Consider the following 19049-nt stretch of genomic DNA (forward strand, 5'->3'; position numbering starts at 1 on the left):
TTTCGATATTTAAGCATGCTTAGGACACTTGGAGATGTAAGACTAACAGAATATCTTACTTTAACCATCACCTGGGCAAATTTGCAAAGTCACTGTACATTAAATCTTGTGCTTATAATTTAGTTGTTTGCTACAACATCAAAGGAACAACATTCAATCATTGTCATAACATTTGGTAGGAGGTAAGGACTAATATCACTGTCAAAAGCCTCAAAGAATGATTGTTAAGTCAACCAGCATTCTTTAGCATATGCACAAAAATTCAATCAAAATTCTCATATGATGAGACACCATAAGGTGCAACAGGAAAAGGTCACAAGAAAAGGAGAATTTTAAGAGGTTAGGGGCAATATTTACTCATCTGTTCCTCCACCCTTTTGGTCTTTAACTCTCCAATAAAAATTTCTTTGGGCTTCCAAATATCAACACGCTTAGGCATCTGTTCCTCCACCCTTTTGGCCTAGCAGAAAAAAATAACAAGATAGGAAAAAAAAATGCATGGAAAGGGAAAACAGTGGTAATCAATAAAATTTCTGAAAAAAACTGCACCACCAGTTAATGTTGTCAAGTTACTATAGCAGACCTAGATTTGACAATGATATAGTGTCGTCTCCAAAGGAGGATACACTGATCTTTAACCAGATTATTTAAGATTTAAATTTCATAGGAGTTTTGCTTTTAAGTTGCATTGCATAGGATACAATGAAATACCTTAATAAGGATTAGCTTAGGTCTAGGTAGAAAAAAATGGTGCACAATCATGTCATTGAATAAGCTGTATTAAAATTTAGCTAAGAGAAAAAAGGCCCTTGGTAAGCAAAACATTAGACTTCGGGCAGTGGAATTATTATCTTTTAAGATCTGATTCATATTGTCTACACTGCTAACTTGCCAAGACATAATGCAAAACATGGGCCAAAAGCCATGGATCATTAAATAAACTGTATTTTTGACTTTGAAGACCAAACTGTGTTGTAGGATCTAACAACTGTGCTATATGTTTGTTTACAGTGAGATCCACCTGATACTTATGGTCAACTGGGCAAAAGGTAAATACATCCTAGCTTATTTGTTCTTATTGAAGCACATATTTCAACTAACTTTTAAAAGGGCCCTCAACATAACTACTTAAGGGATCTTAACAACCTAAAAGCCTGATAGCAACTTAGTTAAATTTGGACAAACATTCATACTTGGTACAAACACAATCTTTATTAAACTTCTGGAGCATAGTGAATAGTGTAACACTTGTATTTCCAGACTATTTGAGGACATGATTATTGTGCCGATGAATGTAGTGTTAGGATGTCACAAATTACAATTTCTAGATCAATTTGCAACTATTTGGCTAAAGCTGACTACATTAAGACATGTTCCGCATAAACTATTTTGCAATGTCAATCTGTAGAAGACAGCTTAGTCTTTTATGTTTCTATCAGTAGAATCAACAAGGATGGACTATGTAAAAATGAATTAATGAGGATCAGATAAAATCACTACAATAAGAATGGAATAATGCTAACTTACAAATACGTAGGATCAAGAATATGATCTACACAGCATTGACTTGATGTTTTCTTGGTTTGTTCCAGTGGTTGAATTCTGTGATACTACTATAGCAATTTTAAAGGCTAGGCAATATAGGTGCACAACTTCTTAAGATATTATAACATTTAAGAGCATTTCTTTAACTGTATTAAGACATTATAACTAAGGCTGAGGCAGTAAAACTGCTCATGCACTGGGCATAATAAATTGATCCCACTCATTGCTCTTTTGTCTGATGGTAATGCCAATCACAAGTCCTCTAGATATAAAAAGTGAAACACTCTTAAAATCGTTCGCTTGAAGCACTATAAGGAGAGATCAGCAACTTCTAAAGACAAGATTGTAAGGTGCTTAAGTCCTTGAGATCAAAGGTACTAGAACTTAGTATTTTATATTTACAGATAAAGCATTAATGCAAAATTTTTGGTCTTCCGATAGAGAGGATGCTGATCTTTTGCAAAGAAAAATAAATGAGTTACTTTCAATGCTGTCTTGCAACATATCATAATTAGGTTGAAACTGCCTCCACGGGCTTAGCTGGGATGGTAAGTGGATGGTATACTTGAATAATGAGTGAGGGGTCGAATCTTGGAGCTGGCGGGGTGTAAATCCCTGCACCTTGGCACAAGTCACTCACTCATCCATCTTACCTTTCAGTTACCGTGATTTACCTCCTCCGTATTGGTCTTGGGGTGGGCTGGTGGGGGTGATGGGGGCGAGCGAATTCACCTTTTGCACAATAATTAGGTTGAGACTAAGTGGGAAAAAAAAGAATGCCTTTTAGAAGAAAATGACACATGCTGAGGAAGTCATGACCACACAAAGAAATATAATATAATTCTAGAAAAGAAGAATAAAAAATTTTCATTGCAAAGAAAAAAGATGGAATATTTGTTGTTTACATCACAGGACAAGTAAGGTTTCTCTATTTTTTCCCCCTTGTGTATTATTATGATGAAGTTACATCATACATCTTATCCAGTTAGGCAAAAAAGAATGTTGTATTCACAAATGTATGCTCCCAATTTTCAAAACTACAATCAAAAGTGAAGTGAAAAACATAGGAGAATCTTCAATAGCACACAAGATCGAGTATCAGTAAGCAGAAGGCACACCTGTTCAGAAGAAACCTCAAAGAATCCTTGACATAATCAAGCTCGGCAAATTTCAAATTCGCTGTTGAGATTCAATCAAAAGAGCATTAAGCATAATGTGAAGTGCCGCTTCATACACCACATTATCGTAGTGCATCCCATCAGTCGTGCATCCTCGACCGCAGCCCTGGCTCAATGACCCAATGTCTAGAAGTAAACAAGGCCCGCCGTCGCTTCTCAGGATCGTGCTTTCCCCCAGCTCCTGGTCATACTCATCCCACACTGTTTCATTCATTCTCACCCTCTTCTCCTCGGTGTTAAGCATCGAGTTCACCAGCATCGGCAACCCCAGCCAGAATATGTGGGGCGGGTGAGCCGGCGCAGTCGAAAGCAACGCTACGGCGGCCCGCTTAAGCCAGGTGAGAGACTCACCAAAGAGGGACGAGTTGGTGAAATGCAGCATGTGCCAGAGACCAGAGCCCAGGACGATGACGTCAGGGCGGGCCGCGGGACTGCGCCTGCGGAGGCTGCGGAGGAGAGCCGTGAGGTTGGGTTCGAAGGGTGCCCAGACGAAGTCGAGGGTGATCCCGCGGTCGGCGAGAGAGGCGTGGTAATCAGAGTGGCGACGGAAGAGGTCGGATTCGACGGGCGGGAGGGCGACGGGGTCGAGGAGCAAGCGGAGGAAGGCTAGGGTGAGAAGCCTGGCCTGGGAATCGCCGGCGACCAGGATCCAAGAACCGTTGAGGAGGTCGGAGGCGTCGGGGCGGGAGACCCTCTGGAAGTCGCAACCCGCAGCATGGGCGGCAGGGGTCCATTGCCATGTCGCCGAGGACGAAGGAGATTCTTGATGCCAAGCGAGGTCGTGGAGGAAAGGGATGCAAGAGGAGAAAGAAGCAGCGGGAATCGAATCGGAAGAAGAAGTGCCTTCGGTTCCGATTGACGGCGAGAGAGAGGATAGGAGTAAGAGGGAGAGCGAGGGAAGGTGGGGAGCTAGGTGGACAACAACGGCGAGGGAGATGAAGAGGGCGCCGCTGAAGAAGAGGACCTTGTTGCGGCTGAGGTGCCATCCGGCCATGCCGAGTGGCAGAAAGAGGACGATGCACGCTGCTAGGGCGCCAAGCTGCGCCGCCAACGCGGGGCCCATCATCGACGACGGGTCCAAGGATGTCGCCGCCTCGACGATCGCGTCCCTCCCGTCTGTCGGATCTAGGAGGAGAGGCGACGAAGATCAGCGGCGGCAGAACGCCGGTGAAGGACAGAGGAAAAGCGAGAGTAGAGAAGGTGGTTCGGCAGGAAGCAGAAGGGGAGGAGATCAGGTGAGCGGGAGGCGTCACCGAGATGGCACCAGGTCAGCCGAACCAGGCGGCCTCGAATGGGCGCAGGTTAATAGTGCTAGGCCGCTCGAAGCTAACGCGAGCTGGCTATGACCGGCGATTGGTCTCTTCAAAATTAAAGGGAATTCTTAATATAAAATATAAAATATTATTTAATTTAACTTTAAGATCAATATTTATGAATAAATTTAATATTTAATTTAGTAAGAATTAATTAACAAATCAAATAAAGTTATTTTTTTTAAAAAAAATGAAAGACCGTCTATTTATTATATACAAAATAATTTTTTAATATAAATTTGCAGTTGACCAGCCATTAAGAACTTTCCCGGGTAGTCACATCACATAAGATTTAGGCAATGTTCCGCTTTCCATGAATCTTCCATTAGACAACAACCGTTTTTTCTTTTTTTCACGAAAAAAATTAGCACTAATTTGTTATTTGTAGAATTTATTTTATTCCACAATATGATTTTCTTCCATTAGACGTCTTCGCACGTCAAACGGTCACCTTCGTCGAACAAGGCGAGCTGGACTTGTCCAGTGTCCGCGCCCGCTGGGAAGCAGCCAGGCGGCACACGCAGGGACGGCACTACGCCGCCCGCAGGACCAACTTCTCATTAACCAATTAAACAACTCATTTCGTTGCATCATGCTCACTCACCCACGATTGAACCTGAGAGATCCAACCGTCCATATTCCTACGTACACGTCTACTCACCATCTGGATGCATCCACATCGGACGTTATACCTCCCCCGGGGTGCGCCTCTTAAAGATTTATTTCTGGTTGGTCGGCAGAGCGCAAATTGAGTTTTCTTTCCACCCCGCGAACCGCGTCGAAATTTCCTACGCGCACGCCGTTTTTCACGTGCACAATAGCTGGTGATACGTGGCGACTGACTATTAGGTAACCTCGGGGGCCTATCAGGCATGGTTTCTTTTTTCCTATGGGCGGGTAAGATAAGTCCAGTGCAGATAACGTTATTCAGAATTTACGAATTTTTTTGTGTTAATAAAATAAAGACGAGAGCCGGTCAGCACCTTCTTCCTCTGTTCAATCTTTTTCTTCTTCCATTTTGATTGAGAATTGAGATCACATCAAACTCCAGCTTCTGGATCTCCTTCAAGATTCGTCTGATTCCTCTGGGGTTGGCTCTGGAACTGGTAATTGGGGAAGAACGTGGTCCGCATCGATGCGAGGTCAACGTCTCCTTTGATGGGCAACACATGCCTTGGTTCTTCTAGTAGCAGAGTCCACCTTCCCAAGCCCTCATCCAATAGACAATCCATTTCCCACTCCTGCTCCAACTCCTCCGGCTCCACCTCCTCCTCCGACATCCCTAAAGCCGCCGCTGCCGCTGCCGACGCCGTCATGAGATTGGGCAACGACTCTTCCGCCGCTTCCACCGTCGTCGTATCTGGGGGGTTCTACGTCCTCGGGCATCCAACCCCTAACATCCTAAACCTCTACGCCCTCGGGCGCAAGCTCGGGCAGGGGCAGTTCGGAACGACCTACCTCTGCACCGAGCTCGCCACCGGGATGGAATACGCATGCAAGTCCATCGCCAAGAGGAAGCTCATTTCCAAGGAGGATGTGGAGGACGTGCGGAGGGAGATCCAGATCCTACATCACCTCTCCGGCCACAAGAATGTTGTTACCATCAAAGGCGCCTTTGAAGACGCCCAATTTGTGCACATAGTCATGGAGCTGTGCGCCGGAGGTGAGCTCTTTGATCGGATCATTGAGCGCGGGCACTACAGTGAGCGCAAGGCCGCCGAGCTCATCAGGATCATTGTCGGGGTTATTGAGGCTTGTCATTCCTTGGGGGTCATGCATAGGGATCTAAAGCCAGAAAATTTCTTATTGGTCAACAGGGACGATGATTCATCACTCAAGCTTATTGATTTTGGACTCTCAGTATTCTTCAAGCCAGGTGTGGAATGGATAGCTTCAAGCAGTTTAGATTCACTTTATTTGACTTACCCCGGTCCTTTTTGTGTAAAGTTCACTTTGTTTGATTCTTTCTTAACTTTCCTTTTTTTGATTCAAAATGCACTTTGATTGCTGAATGAACCACTACAGATTTAGATTCAAAAATGCACTTTCCTTTTTTTTTTTTTTTTTTGATTCAAGCAGTTTAGATTCACTTTATTTGACTTACTCCTGTCCTTTTTGTGTAAAGTTCACTCTATTTGACTCTTTCTTAACTTTCCTTTTTTTGATTCAAAATGCACTTTGGCGTATTCCCCTGAGTACATTGTTGTCAAATTATGCTTCATTGCATCATTGGCAGTCCTCAAATATTAGAGTGAGTAGTAGCCCAAACAACTAAGGATCTAATATCTTGCTGATCATATATGTTATAAAACAAACCTTAGGAAGAATAAGAATTTCAGTTATCGATATTTCATCGATTACATTTCAGTTATCGATAGTCCTTGATGTTTAGCCCTTTAATGGAAGTTGTCACTTTCTTCTTGCCTTTTTACAAATTAAGAATTAACGATTACATTGCTTGGCGATGCATTGAGCAAGTTTACGATTACCCTTCAAAGTAAGTGTGTGTGTGTGTGTGTGTGTTCGTATTTTCTTGAGCTATATACCTTATCTTGGCAGCACCAGCGCGCACGTTCGTATTTTCTTGAGCTATATACCTTATCTTGGCAGCACCAAATTGGCTCAAAGAATTAGAAAAAAGACAAAAATTCTGAACAACCAAATAAAGAGTCTTGCAATTTGTAATAGGATATTAACTTTGAAATTTCCATGGCTTAAAAAAATGCATGCAGAAGACAGAGGTGAAATATGTTCTACAAAATGTAGACTGTGCTATGTGTTTGCCATAGGATGATAGTCAGGTGATAGTGGTCTCAATTGTCATCTCTTTATCATATTTGTTTCTAAGGTGTAACACCATGAGAAGAGAAGAAAAATCAGAGTAACCATTTCCTTTTTCTGTCAAATCCTACTAATCATTCTCCTTTTTCTGTCATTAGTGGGTCTCATAATGTCAATTAGTTCTCCTGATTAGAACTGTTGGTTGTACATATAGAAGTCCCTTACAGTGCAAATGCGAGATACATGGAGGGTCCAAGTATGTGGCTTTACTAGAAGTTTCTTTGTCAAGTTTGTGCTTGCAAATCGGAGTAATCATTTTCCTTTTTCTATTATTAGTGGGTTTCATAATGTTGATTAGCTCTCCTGATTAGAACTACTAGCGGCTTTTTACGAGGCCCTTGCACTGCAAATGAATTTGAAATGCAGTTCCATAATTTTCTAACTCCGTTTTTGTGCATAATCAGGTCAGATATTTACAGATGTGGTTGGAAGCCCATATTATGTTGCTCCCGAAGTATTGTGTAAGCGTTATGGGCCAGAAGCTGATGTCTGGACAGCAGGTGTTATACTTTACATACTGTTAAGTGGCGTGCCACCTTTTTGGGCTGGTATGATGCAACTCTTCTGATGCTTATGTGGCCTCATGACTCATGATTGTAGAATCACTCAGTTAGATCCTTCTTTTTCCAGAAACTCAGCAAGGAATCTTTGAGGCTGTTATAAAGGGAGTCATTGATTTTGACTCAGATCCATGGCCTTTGATATCTGAAAGTGCCAAAGATCTAATAAGGAAAATGCTCCACTCTCCTCCTTCTGAACGATTGACAGCACATCAAGTTCTATGTAGGCGATTGAGATTCATCTTTTGTTTTTATTAGCTGACTTCCTGATTAATGGTCTGATGTTGTTTCATGAGGAATGTTAAACACTCTTTTTTAACCCTTTGATAAGATAACATGCGAATGCTATCTTCACTCAATTTCATCTGTTTAAATTTAGGCTAGTACACTTTGATACAAAAACCCTACTAATACCCAACCACATAAGGATAGCCATTCTCTACCTTGTCTTCCTCCTTAGCAAATCTAATGATACATAATATTTATACACACCGGAAATCATAGACAGCAGTTGACTAGAGTCCTAAAAACTGCAATAGCCAATAACATGGAAAGATCAATTATAAGCGAATAAGTGATTAATATAATTTTATTACATACTAATTATGAATTGTTTATTTAATGTAAAGTCCTCTTTAGTTTCTTAAATTTTTGGTTTTGCCAGAACCTGCTTGTAGGACAGTTTCCAAGTTATTTTACTAATCAATTCTCAGGAAGGACAACCTGAAGTTGAAACCTGGGCCATCTTTAAGAGCAAATTTAGTATGCTAAAATAGTATATTTTATCCTGTGTAAATTCTGGTATTTGCATGGTTAGATACAACAACAACAACAACAACACGACAACAACAACAAACCTTATGTCACTAAGTGGGTTGTTTGCATGGTTAGACACCTGACATTATTAAAATAACAGTACTATCTCAGCTATTTCAAAACTACAGAGCAAAATTTAGTGCAAAATGTAGAGAATGAGTACCGTCTAGATGATTATATCTATATCATTAAATCATAAGTCCATGGTTGTTTTAAGGTTTACTTTGCTGTCTGACATCTTTTGTTGTTCATGTTTTGCTCAGCTCATCCCTGGATTATTGAGCAGGGAGTTGCTTCTGACCGAGCTCTAGATCCAGCAGTTCTCTCCCGTCTCAAACAATTTTCTGCAATGAACAAGCTAAAGAAGATGGCCTTGAGAGTGAGTGCAAATTTAATGAATCTTAGCTACTATAATAAGTTTGGGCAACAACTTACCCTCATTCCAAAGAAATATATTATTTTATCTGAGGAATTCCATATGCTTCCCTCAGTTTGCACTTGAAAAATGCATGGACAAGTGTCTGGATCAGTTAGGCACTCCTATAAAGTTGTATTGTGTTAGAATCTCTTATTCTTTTCCTTTAATACTTGTGTATTCTTGTAACAAGATTTTCTGTCTTTTTAGGTTATAGCTGAAAGCCTCTCAGAGGAGGAGATTGCTGGACTTAGAGAAATGTTCACAGCTATGGACACAGACAACAGTGGTGCAATTACTTTTGATGAGCTAAAAGCAGGTTTGAGAAAATATGGTTCTACAATGAAGGATACTGAGATCCGTGATCTCATGGAAGCTGTAAGTTGATCTATCTTGATTAAAGACAACAATGTTTCGAAGAATATTTTTGTTCCATGCCCCACATCTTACTTTGAATATTCTGGTGGTGTGTATTGGTGTAATAGCAATAGGCCTTCTGCATCATGTAATATTAATTTTCTTCTTCCCAGTGCCCACTAAACTCCTGATCGACGAAACCAAATTTAGCTTTTACCAGAGAATATGCCATACATTGAATTTCCTAGAACTCTTCTCACTTTCGTTTGATTTTTCTTCTCCCAAAAATCTTTCCTGTTAGGAAGATGCAGGAACTAATGTATAAACTAGCCTTGTTAGATTTGTTTCTTTATTTATTACTTTTAGTTTGCTTTCACTTCAACCAGAAAAAATAAATGATTAACCAAATAAAAGGAGAAACAATGAGCAAGTTGATGGAGATTATTCATGGCTCTCACCCATATTTACAGGTATCTTTTTCCTGGGACTTTCTATGTCAAAACTATCCTTTTTTAACGTCAATGTAGTACAATTCGTAGTATGACTCGAAAGATACTGTTTCTATAAAAGTGTTTTGCTTTAGCTCCAATATGCAAAATAGTGATGTGACTATCAAAATTTGTTTTTATGGTATTTTCCCCCCAAAGCTGAATTTTTTGTTTCTTTTCTCCCCTGAGAAACTGAGTTTATCAAAAACGTTGACTGCATGCTTCATTAGTTTTTACTGATTTACATTTTACAATTGAGTAGGCCGATGTTGACAACAGTGGTACCATTGATTATGGTGAATTTATTGCTGCAACAATTCATCTGAACAAGCTGGAACGTGAAGAACATTTAATGGCAGCATTTTCATACTTTGACAAGGATGGAAGTGGCTACATTACTGTTGATGAGCTCCAACAGGCTTGTAAAGAGCATAACATGACTGACGTTATTCTTGAAGATATAATTAAAGAAGCCGATCAAGATAACGTAAGTGATGTACCTTGCTTGAAAATTTTGTAGCTTTTCTTTCATAAACCAAGCAAGGGGAGAACTAATGGAAGTCATCCTGCATGAAATATTGTAGCTTTTCTTTCATAAGGTAAGTAAATTTCACATTTTGATACATGCCCAACAGCCATATTATCTACAGTAAAATATAGTTTAATAGACGCACAAGATCGAATGAGTATTCAACAAGTATCCAATCTCTGTAGTCATTGTGTGGAGATCCAATATCCAGAGTGCATTTGACATGTATTTTAGGAAGATTTATACAAGAGACATTTCTAGAGACATCAAATACATAGATCAAGTTTTCAGTTTGAACTGTTTCCATGTTTTGCCAACCATTGAAGGTCCATTCAGATATCTAAGTCTTTGCAATATTACTAGTTCTTAAGATTGGTCTCTATCTTCTTCCCCCATCCTAACAAAATTTTGCTTCTGCAATGTTTCAGGATGGGCGTATCGACTATGGGGAATTTGTTGCTATGATGCAAAGGGGCAGTATGGGATTGGGAAGGCGAACGATGAGAAATACTCTAACAGTAAGCATGAGGGATGCCACTTTTTGAGTATTTAACACCTAAACGTTCTAATCTGTTATTATAAAAGACAGCTTCCTTGCCTTTTTTTTTTCTCTTTCTCTGTGTTGGGTTGAGAGATAATGTGGAAAAAATAAGTTTCTTAGAATCTAGTTAAATAGATTGTTGATAGTAGGCTGAGAAATCTGATGTTCAAATTGGGATCTGTCTTGCAAGCCAATTGGTTAGATAAGCCATTAACTACTAACTTATAATAACTAAGATATGTTTCTTTAGATAGTTAATTGTGCTTTTTAAATATGTTTTCATAAACAAAAACCAGTTCGGTTTGATCGATCTGGAATCAGCGGCTCATGTTAAATTCCATCAACATAATTAACGATCCAGATGCTTTCTACTTTCACGTGCCTTTGAGAAAAACGATAGGCGTGCACGTGAGTCTCTGCCCTCTTTGATTTTGGGCTGCAACGAAGTCGGTGGCGTCTTGTCTTTTCCACGCACCTCCTTATCCTCTCTGTGCATGCCTTCACTCTAAGGACAATGACATGTTAAATTAATGTGAAGTTATTATTATTTTTAATTCAGAGTTCTTCACGATGGCTACACTTTGTAATGAATAATTTTATTTATAAAAACATTAATTCGAATAGAGTATAATTTCTGACTCCACTATTATCCGCTGTACCTTAGCCACCGGAACAAATCAGTGTGCAGTTAAGATTTAACATTTATTCGAAGACGTACAAAACGTTGAAATTTATCAAACATTTTCAATTAAAAAAATATTTTAATAAGTTTCAGTGACTAAAAGAAATAAGGCGCGCACATACTCACAAAAAATCTCTGTTCTTAGATTTGACGTTACCGATCACTGGTACCGTCCTTTTTCCAATGTCTGCATAGTAGTTTCATTACATGTAAAGATGCCACAACAAAGACAATTAAAAAAAAAAATTCTGTCAAGAGAAAGAACGAATCAGCCAATCAGGTTGGTGATTTTTTTTTTCTTTTCCTTTTTTAAAGAGACCCAGAGAAGATCCAGTTGTGTTCTTTTGTTTTCTTCTTGGAGCAGCTTTAAAGGCAACTCTGGCAATGTTTTTTTTTTCTTTTCTTCAGTGTTATTTTTGTTTTCCTGATTTCTTCTCTCCTCTTGGCCCTAACTAGTTGGAGCTTGGAGAACGAACTCTGCAGGTTTTGTTTCCTTGTGAATTCTGTGCTTGGGATGCAAACTGTTTGCTTCTGATTCATGTTTGGGTTCTTCTTTTCTGTTTGTAAATTAAATATTTATTAGTGGTTTCAGTGAAAGATTTCCCAGGTGATTGTTCTTCTTGTTCTGGTAAAAAAAAAAAAGATTGACCTTTCTTTTTTCCATGAGAGATGATGGATTTGAACTGTTCGCTGGTTTTTGATGTAATTCTCATTCGTTGACTTTAATTACACCTTCATTTTCTTGATATTATTTGGTAATAGTTCACGAAAAAAAAGTGGAAAGACGGCATAGCGCGGTCAAACAAGACAATGGCGACACAAAACTCATGGATTCTTCTTTCTTGGATAACAATCAAAGAGAAATCTTCTCCCTTCTTTTTCTCTAATTTTGAGTTCACGCCATCATTAAGCGTGATCAATTTCTGAGCATCAAAAGCATAAACGCTGCTCCTTTTCTCTGTTTCCATTTAAAAGATCACAACAAAGCTGACTTTTTTCAAGACTCTTTGGAGCTCTCTGGATCGTGTGCATTTGACCTGTTGTCCTTTTTAGATCGTTGCAAGAACAGCTATGGAAGGCATGGACTGGAAGGGATGCGTTTGTAGGATGAGGAACTGTGTGTTGGATCTCCTGTCGATGGAGGAGGATCTGGAGGAGGAAGAAGATGAAGAGACATGGGAGCTGATAAGCACCACCCTTCGACTCAAATCCACCTTCTTGTTCTGCGACTTCAACCAGGTGATCTCCAGCGCCAGAGATGAGCGCCAGAAGGCCCTCCTCACTGACCTCGCCAACAAGCTGTTCTACAACTTGGAGCAGGCAATTCTGTTCCTTTACTCTCCTCATTCTTTTTGGGGGCAATGCCAAGCATAATTTCAATGCGTTTGTCCATTAAATGATCTATTAGTTACCTTTGTTCGAAAGCTATTCACTTGAAATTCTCATTTGTTGCAGCTGAACGGTGCTGTGAAGAGCAGAAGCATGTCTGTGACACAGAGCAGATACACTGATGCAGCTCTGGTTCTGCAAGAAGTCACGGCTGTTCTTGCGCTTTGAGAGACGCAGAACTGTTGTAAATAAGTGTGTGGATTGTGCTCTGTGTGTTCAGGTCATGCACAAGAAAAATGGCTTGGAAAAAAAAAAGATTATGGATTTGCTGAAAAATTAGGAATTCTTGTTTCTAATCATGTGTTGCATTTGATTTGATGCACCAAAATTAGATAATGATGCTGATGACAACGTTTAGATGGTTTACAAACTTCTCATTCAGAAATGATAAAAGTGGCCTGCCTCTTCCATTATAGTTCAACCTGATACAGTTTTAATCATGAGCAATTGCAGGAGAAGTTGAATTTTCATTGCTAGATTATACCGAATGTCGTGGCATCGGAGCCTAGTTGATCTTCAAGTTGATGTGCTTATAAACCTGACTGGATCTCCTCTCCTGGGAAGAGCATAGTATACATACAAAAAAAGCTTCGACAGAGATTTCAGCAGCATTCATGAAGCAGGCAAATTATCTTCCTTTAAAGAACCTTGGAGAAAAGCAAAACCAATATTAATATCAATTTAAAGGGGGAAAAAATTCTAAAACTTCTTGACCATGAATAGATCACAAAGAGTAACAGAAAATGACAATCACACATAGTTGAAGGGAAAACAAAACACTGGAAGCTGCTCACCTGTCTAGCAAGGGGAAGAATGGACTGGAAAAGGTTATCATCAATTAACACCGGCAATGGAGGCATCTGATTCATTATTCCCGGTTTGACACTCAACCTGATCGAAGAAAAAAAGAATACTCTCTTACAAAAGAAAAAGACTGCTAATTGAAATAGTTGAAATTTGAGTTACCTATTTAAAACGGTTGTTATGTTCATTCTTGTCCGGTAGAATAGGTTGATATTATCTTCTAGCTGGAACATATCAAAGAGAATTGAAGTGACACTAACAAATAATTCATTGCAAAAGGTTGATAAAGTATAATTCGAAGATTCTTCATTAGATAAGTAGTAACACATGTATCTGTTCATGCCTCTTCTAACTATGTTAAACTAGAATTTTCTTTGGTTTATCTCTACCTCTTACAGTTTTAAGGTCAATCAACTCCAATTACAGATTTTTGGTAAGGCTTAGAGGCTCTGTAAGCCATAGGTAGATTTGGAGCATATCTGAAGGAAAATCCAACAAATAGGCTACACAATTTTTATCATCATTGATGCACTATAAAACCAAAGTATATAGCTAAAATCTACTGAAGCTTGTCTTTCATCAACAAAATGAAAGCCATATATAGGTGAACGTATTACAAATAAGACAGGTTAAAAACACTAACTAATTCTTCTACAGTCCATGGCAAGGTGTGAGCTTGATTGGCTATGTATCAAGTAGCGACGATAATGTAAGACTTGAAGGCAAGAAAGGAAGAAAATAGAAGGCAGAGGACAAGTGCTATCAACCTTACTCAATTCTAGGTTTGATCCAATCTGATTGAGAAGGTTAAAATTCTCCATTAGAAGGCGTTGTGTCTCAGTGTTCACTGGAGAAGCTGTTGAGAAACAAAAAGTTGTTATTGCAATGAGATAATTCAAAAAAGGAGAAAAACAAATAAGAAAGTACTTATAAAAAAAATAAATTGGTTATTAACTAGATGACCCTTGCCTTAATGATTCGATTATAGTGCTGTTCCAATGTAAATTATGAAGAGATGCGATGAGCAGCATATTTAAATTATGGTAAAAGGTAACTATTTCAATAGCCTAACCTCCTTGACTGGGCGCATCATACATCCTCAAAGAAGAGTAGGTTGTGCCTTTTGGTTGAACAGAAGGTACAGTGGTCAGTGAGGAAGAATACGCCACCTTTTCCTGAAGAACATTCAACATCAGCATCTTAGCTAATCGTGTGCAAAAATCATAAAACTTGCCAAAGTCATTGTGTTTCCATGCAACAAGAGAGCACCAAATACACAACTTGTTTCTTTCTGCTAAGGACTGTCAAACTACGAATGATACAAATAAGGGAAATATACAAATCTAATGAGCAATAATTGATCAAATAAAAGGAAAAAGTTAGTTGAAGAGATAAAGAAGTACGAACTTTAGAATCTATGAAGACTTTATACAAGCAGAAAGGTGATCCGCGATCAGCAGTACCGAAAATTGTATCACGTTCAGACTTGCCATCTTTTACCTTCTTTTCGGCATAGTAACTTCCTAACTTGCGTCTTTTACCACTCTCCTTCTACAAGGAAAACCAAAATATCAGTCAAAACTATCTGAAGGGAATATTCATAAAAATCTTACCTTTTCTACTGGACCGACACAAGTATGATAATGGTAGACCTATTATTAGTGATCAGTATCACAGAAATTCAGGAGAATATCTAGTTACAAATACTTCATGTTGTGACATAATTAGTCAGCCAAGGTGCATATGGAGGATGAGGACCAACATACATTGATGCTCATGATTTTCCTGAGCTCTCTGCTCTTTCATGTGAGGCAATTCTACTTTCTCGAGAAGCTGATTTGCATTTATTTATTTTGTTCATTACTTGGTCAAAATCCTGTTGTGTTTTTTGTTATTGGATGAACATCATGGAGGGTACCTACTCAGTCATTTAAGATTTATTTATTTTTCATTTCATCTCTATATGAAATACTTTCTTGGAGGATCCTCCTCATTTTTCTATCACTTTAAACAGCATTAGGAAAATATAAGGAAACAAATGACTATTTAAATTTGATAATGAAATCACCAAAGAAATAGAGAAAATAAAACTTTCTGTACTTCAAATAGAAATAAAAATGTGAAAATACTATGTGTACTCACAGCTATCCACTGGCACCTCATGGCGACATCCCTCACTGTCTTCTCAGGCAGCTTAGCTGCTATCTTGATATACTTCATTATACTAGTTGGTTCAGTAGCATATCTGAGTATATGAGATAAACCAATGTGAATAAAATTCACATGTCACAAAGGATGTAAATTCTCTAACATGCCAGAGAAAAACAGTTTTGTTAAAACATCAACTACTTCATGTTCGAGAACAGAGATGTTGGAACCAAACATCTGACTGAAACACCTTCGTAACTTCAAGTCTTCCCCACAATGTAGTTCAATTGAGGTTTTTTCGCATAAAACAGCTCCCTCATCCATTGTCCTAAAAAAAAAACTAATATGTCTGTCCACACCATCTATATAAACTACTAAAATGCATATTTATCTACAAGAAGCCAAGAGGGATCAGAATTCAGAATCAATCATATACTATCAGTGACAATAATCCATGCTTCTCAACTATTTGGTATTTGTTACATTGATCTTATACCACGATTGATCTCTATTTAATTGTAGAGTGTCATAAATGATCAACATGTACTAGAGGAGCAAAGAAACAATATCAAAACTAAGCGAAATCAACTTACTCTATAAGGCCTTGCCTCAGCACATACAATTCCTCCAAAGACCAACTGGCAGCTGCTGCTGGACTGAGCTTGAGAGGAGGCACTGGGTCAAGCATGATGTTTCCTGAAAGATTACCAGGCAGTGGCAGTATAGATGAAGTATTACTTTGAGTGACAAGTTTGCCAGGCAAGATCATTCCTGCCATGCCACGAACGTCAGCTGAAGCATACATTCCCTCGGATATCAAGTCTGTGACGTTGCTCAACGTTGCTGGTTGAAGAGGAACTACGTTTTGATTGCTAAAAGATGGAGGAAAAACTCCACCATAACTAAAATTCCAATCATGATCAGCCGACATTCTCATCCCAGAAGTAACTTATTTGCCAAGGAAATCAGAGGCCAAGAACAAATTATCTCCCGCAAAGAACGCTTCTTCTCCCTATTAACGACAAGAAAAAGCAACCATCAATTCAAGTTTCATACCCTAACAATGGCAGCGCGCAGCCTTTGCTAAACCTGAAATCGATACTTCAAAGCCATTTTTTTTCCGTGCAAAACCTTCGCCTCAAACACCAAGAATCATCTACGGAATAAAAGTTTGATTTTTGACGAGAAAGAGTTTAAACAGGTGGAAGAAACGTACCAGCGGAACCACAAAGACTAACCTAATTCTTCCACAAAGAAAACTTGGGCGTCATACGACAAAAGAACTGGAAGCCAAAAAGGTCTCAATTTTTGGAGAAATTAATATACCGCTACGGGATTGCAGATGGAACAGGCACAAGGGTTGAAATTGGGAGCAAGGAGTAATCAGCAAAGCGGCAGTGTAAGTCCAGAAGCAGCCATTCTCATGGAGGCGTGTAAATTGTCACTTCGCGCCGAGTCTTTGGTCGCCCTCTCAACTGCACCGCTCTCCAGACTGCTCCCTCGCTCCTTTCCGTCCATACCACTCTTCGCTTTGTGGCTGACTGATTTTAATACGCCTCCCTACTTTTGGTTTCTTTTTGGCTTCCGCTTCAGCTCTTACTGCTGCCACTCGGTTCGCCTTCCTTTTTCTGTCCACAACCACAACGACAAGGTTAATTCGGTGCTCATCCCCAAACCGATTTCTTTACTCTCTTCCCGTTCTGACATTCTGTTTGGCATCATTAGTTTAGTGAAATGGCAGGCTACTTTTTGGTTTTCATGGGTCTGCTTCGTAGGGAGGAAGGAATTCCCCGTCGATAATTGTCACAGGAAATTCATTGTCACGGGAAAAAAAAGCAACTCCCAAGAATCATCATCAATTATCTAGCTAGTTATCCTACAGTTATTAGACTCTAGCGCGCATCAGAGAGATAATTCCATAATCTGTTGAAAATTAGAAGGCGTCTTGTCCAAATGATTTCGCCATCCATCGAATTCCATGTGCTGTGATCGCAAAGCTCCTAGCGAGTAAAACATATGAATGAAAGTATGCATTAACGCGACGACGATTTGACATGTTTCAATAATTCTGCACTTATTGAACTGCTTTGATCGACAAAAGGAAGTGACTTTCTTTTTCCAACAAATCAATCTACAAATGTTCTATCAAAATCATTTCGGGATCTAAGGCACACTTGTCGACAAATTAAATCACACTAATCATGGTGCAATTGTAATCGATCTATCATTAAATATTATAAGAAAAAGAAAAGAAAAGAAAATTAAAATTTGCAATCTAGTACACAACTCAGAGATTACATTGAAGACTCGTACAACTCTATCCAATTACCTCGCTCTATATATGGCTAGCTGTGTCGTCAACTTGTCAACGCTCGATGATGATTAGTCCATCACAGAGAACGACGTACGGCAGAATTAATGGAACTAGATCTATCTCTGCGCTAAACACAAAAGCAGCTCATTAATTATTGCTAGCTAAGTAGATCGTCAGGTGCTTCGAATATATATAATATCATTCTCTAAAAAAGCTTGGCGTTAGTTCACGAGGGTCAGTCACTCCACCTGCCAAACGACAGCAATTCTTTCAGCGATCACTTCCACAATTGCTTCTGATATTTGTAGAGTCACATCACACAAGTTAATATTAATCTTGAAGAATAATGATTGCAATTAATTAATTTTAAAAATTTCACAAGTAAAGTAAATAATGGGGTATCTCTATTATTTAAAAGTAAATGTAGGAGGAGGAGCGGAGATGGGTCCGGCGGGGAGGCCCAGCAGGCGTAGGCGCAAACCACAAGTCTGCTGGGAATTGGTGGATGGCGGCGGTCATTGCAGAAGAGCACGTGGGTTTTGTTTTGCAGCGGCTGTGTCGCCTTCAATTCGAGAATGTTGAGGGGATTGGTGATGAATATATAGCCCGATCGATGAGGTTCCATCTAATATACTTGCAGAATAACTCAATAAATCAGTTATAATTCTTTATATATACAAGATGTGGAGCCAAATATATAGGGATCTACACATGGCTGCATTAGAAGACAGTGACGCACCTCTAAAAAACTCACTATCGACCATGGATTCCTGAGGACCACCACTTCAAGAAACAAAGAAAAGAAAGAAAGAAAGAAAGAATCATCGCCACTACAACTCAGCTTCCATTGATTATTGGCTCCACTACATGTGAGTGTGTGTGTTTCTTGATTAATTCCCTATTAATTATATCTTCAGCATCCAGTTCGAAGTACCCACTGTATTAATTATTAATTTAACTTTCACTTTTACTGAATCGTACGTTTTCCGGACTGAATCATGCGTTGAGCTGATGACTAGCTACTGCCTTTATTTAATTATCCTTGCCTTTATTTGACAGCATATATAGATTTGACAGTATTTTTAAAGAGGGGGAGGGAGGGCAGTGGCGCCTGGTGGATTTGACAAGG

At 39.2% G+C, this 19049-nt stretch overlaps 4 protein-coding genes across 7 annotated transcripts; 2 read left to right on the forward strand and 2 right to left on the reverse strand.

Annotated features, from left to right (window-relative positions):
• Positions 1-70: 70 nt before the first annotated feature.
• LOC141822394 (protein ALTERED XYLOGLUCAN 9-like) lies at positions 71-4018 on the reverse strand. Its single transcript, XM_074709844.1, has 2 exons — positions 2664-4018; positions 71-460 (listed from the first exon to the last, which is right to left on the reverse strand). The coding sequence occupies exon 1, from the start codon at positions 3787-3789 to the stop codon at positions 2716-2718; it is 1074 nt and encodes a 357-aa protein (XP_074565945.1). The 5' UTR covers positions 3790-4018; the 3' UTR covers positions 71-460; positions 2664-2715.
• Positions 4019-5064: 1046 nt separating this feature from the next.
• Positions 5065-10839, forward strand: LOC141822383 (calcium-dependent protein kinase 26-like). Its single transcript, XM_074709835.1, has 7 exons — positions 5065-5912; positions 7282-7425; positions 7508-7660; positions 8517-8632; positions 8879-9046; positions 9776-10000; positions 10471-10839. The coding sequence occupies exons 1-7, from the start codon at positions 5195-5197 to the stop codon at positions 10585-10587; spliced, it is 1641 nt and encodes a 546-aa protein (XP_074565936.1). The 5' UTR covers positions 5065-5194; the 3' UTR covers positions 10588-10839.
• Positions 10840-11428: 589 nt separating this feature from the next.
• On the forward strand, positions 11429-12953 carry LOC141822423 (photosynthetic NDH subunit of lumenal location 3, chloroplastic-like). Of its 2 annotated transcripts, none has more exons than XM_074709883.1 (3): positions 11429-11545; positions 12319-12585; positions 12721-12953. In XM_074709883.1, exons 2-3 carry the CDS (start codon positions 12337-12339, stop codon positions 12820-12822), a joined length of 351 nt encoding a protein of 116 aa, XP_074565984.1. In that variant the 5' UTR covers positions 11429-11545; positions 12319-12336; the 3' UTR covers positions 12823-12953. The 2 variants fall into 2 exon arrangements, with proteins under 2 accessions (XP_074565984.1, XP_074565976.1); XM_074709875.1 differs by lacking the exon at positions 11429-11545 and adding an exon at positions 11598-11748.
• Positions 12954-13039: 86 nt separating this feature from the next.
• Positions 13040-18004, reverse strand: LOC141822405 (uncharacterized). Of its 3 annotated transcripts, XR_012601256.1 has the most exons (10): positions 16933-17180; positions 16200-16618; positions 15601-15703; positions 14866-15009; positions 14531-14633; positions 14226-14314; positions 13621-13682; positions 13449-13545; positions 13139-13301; positions 13040-13076 (listed from the first exon to the last, which is right to left on the reverse strand). XR_012601256.1 is itself a non-coding variant. In XM_074709861.1 (9 exons), the coding sequence occupies exons 2-9, from the start codon at positions 16541-16543 to the stop codon at positions 13293-13295; spliced, it is 951 nt and encodes a 316-aa protein (XP_074565962.1). In that variant the 5' UTR covers positions 16544-16618; positions 17936-18004; the 3' UTR covers positions 13040-13292. The 3 variants fall into 3 exon arrangements, 2 of the variants coding, with proteins under 2 accessions (XP_074565962.1, XP_074565955.1); XM_074709861.1 differs by lacking the exon at positions 16933-17180 and adding an exon at positions 17936-18004 and having other exon boundaries at positions 13040-13301; XM_074709854.1 differs by having other exon boundaries at positions 13040-13301.
• Between the last annotated feature and the right edge of the window lie 1045 nt (positions 18005-19049).

This window comes from Curcuma longa, chromosome 1 (assembly GCF_044706935.1).
Source record: "Curcuma longa cultivar G26 ecotype Majalengka, Jawa Barat chromosome 1, ITB_CL_G26_1.1, whole genome shotgun sequence".
NCBI classification, from domain to species: Eukaryota; Viridiplantae; Streptophyta; class Magnoliopsida; order Zingiberales; family Zingiberaceae; genus Curcuma; species Curcuma longa.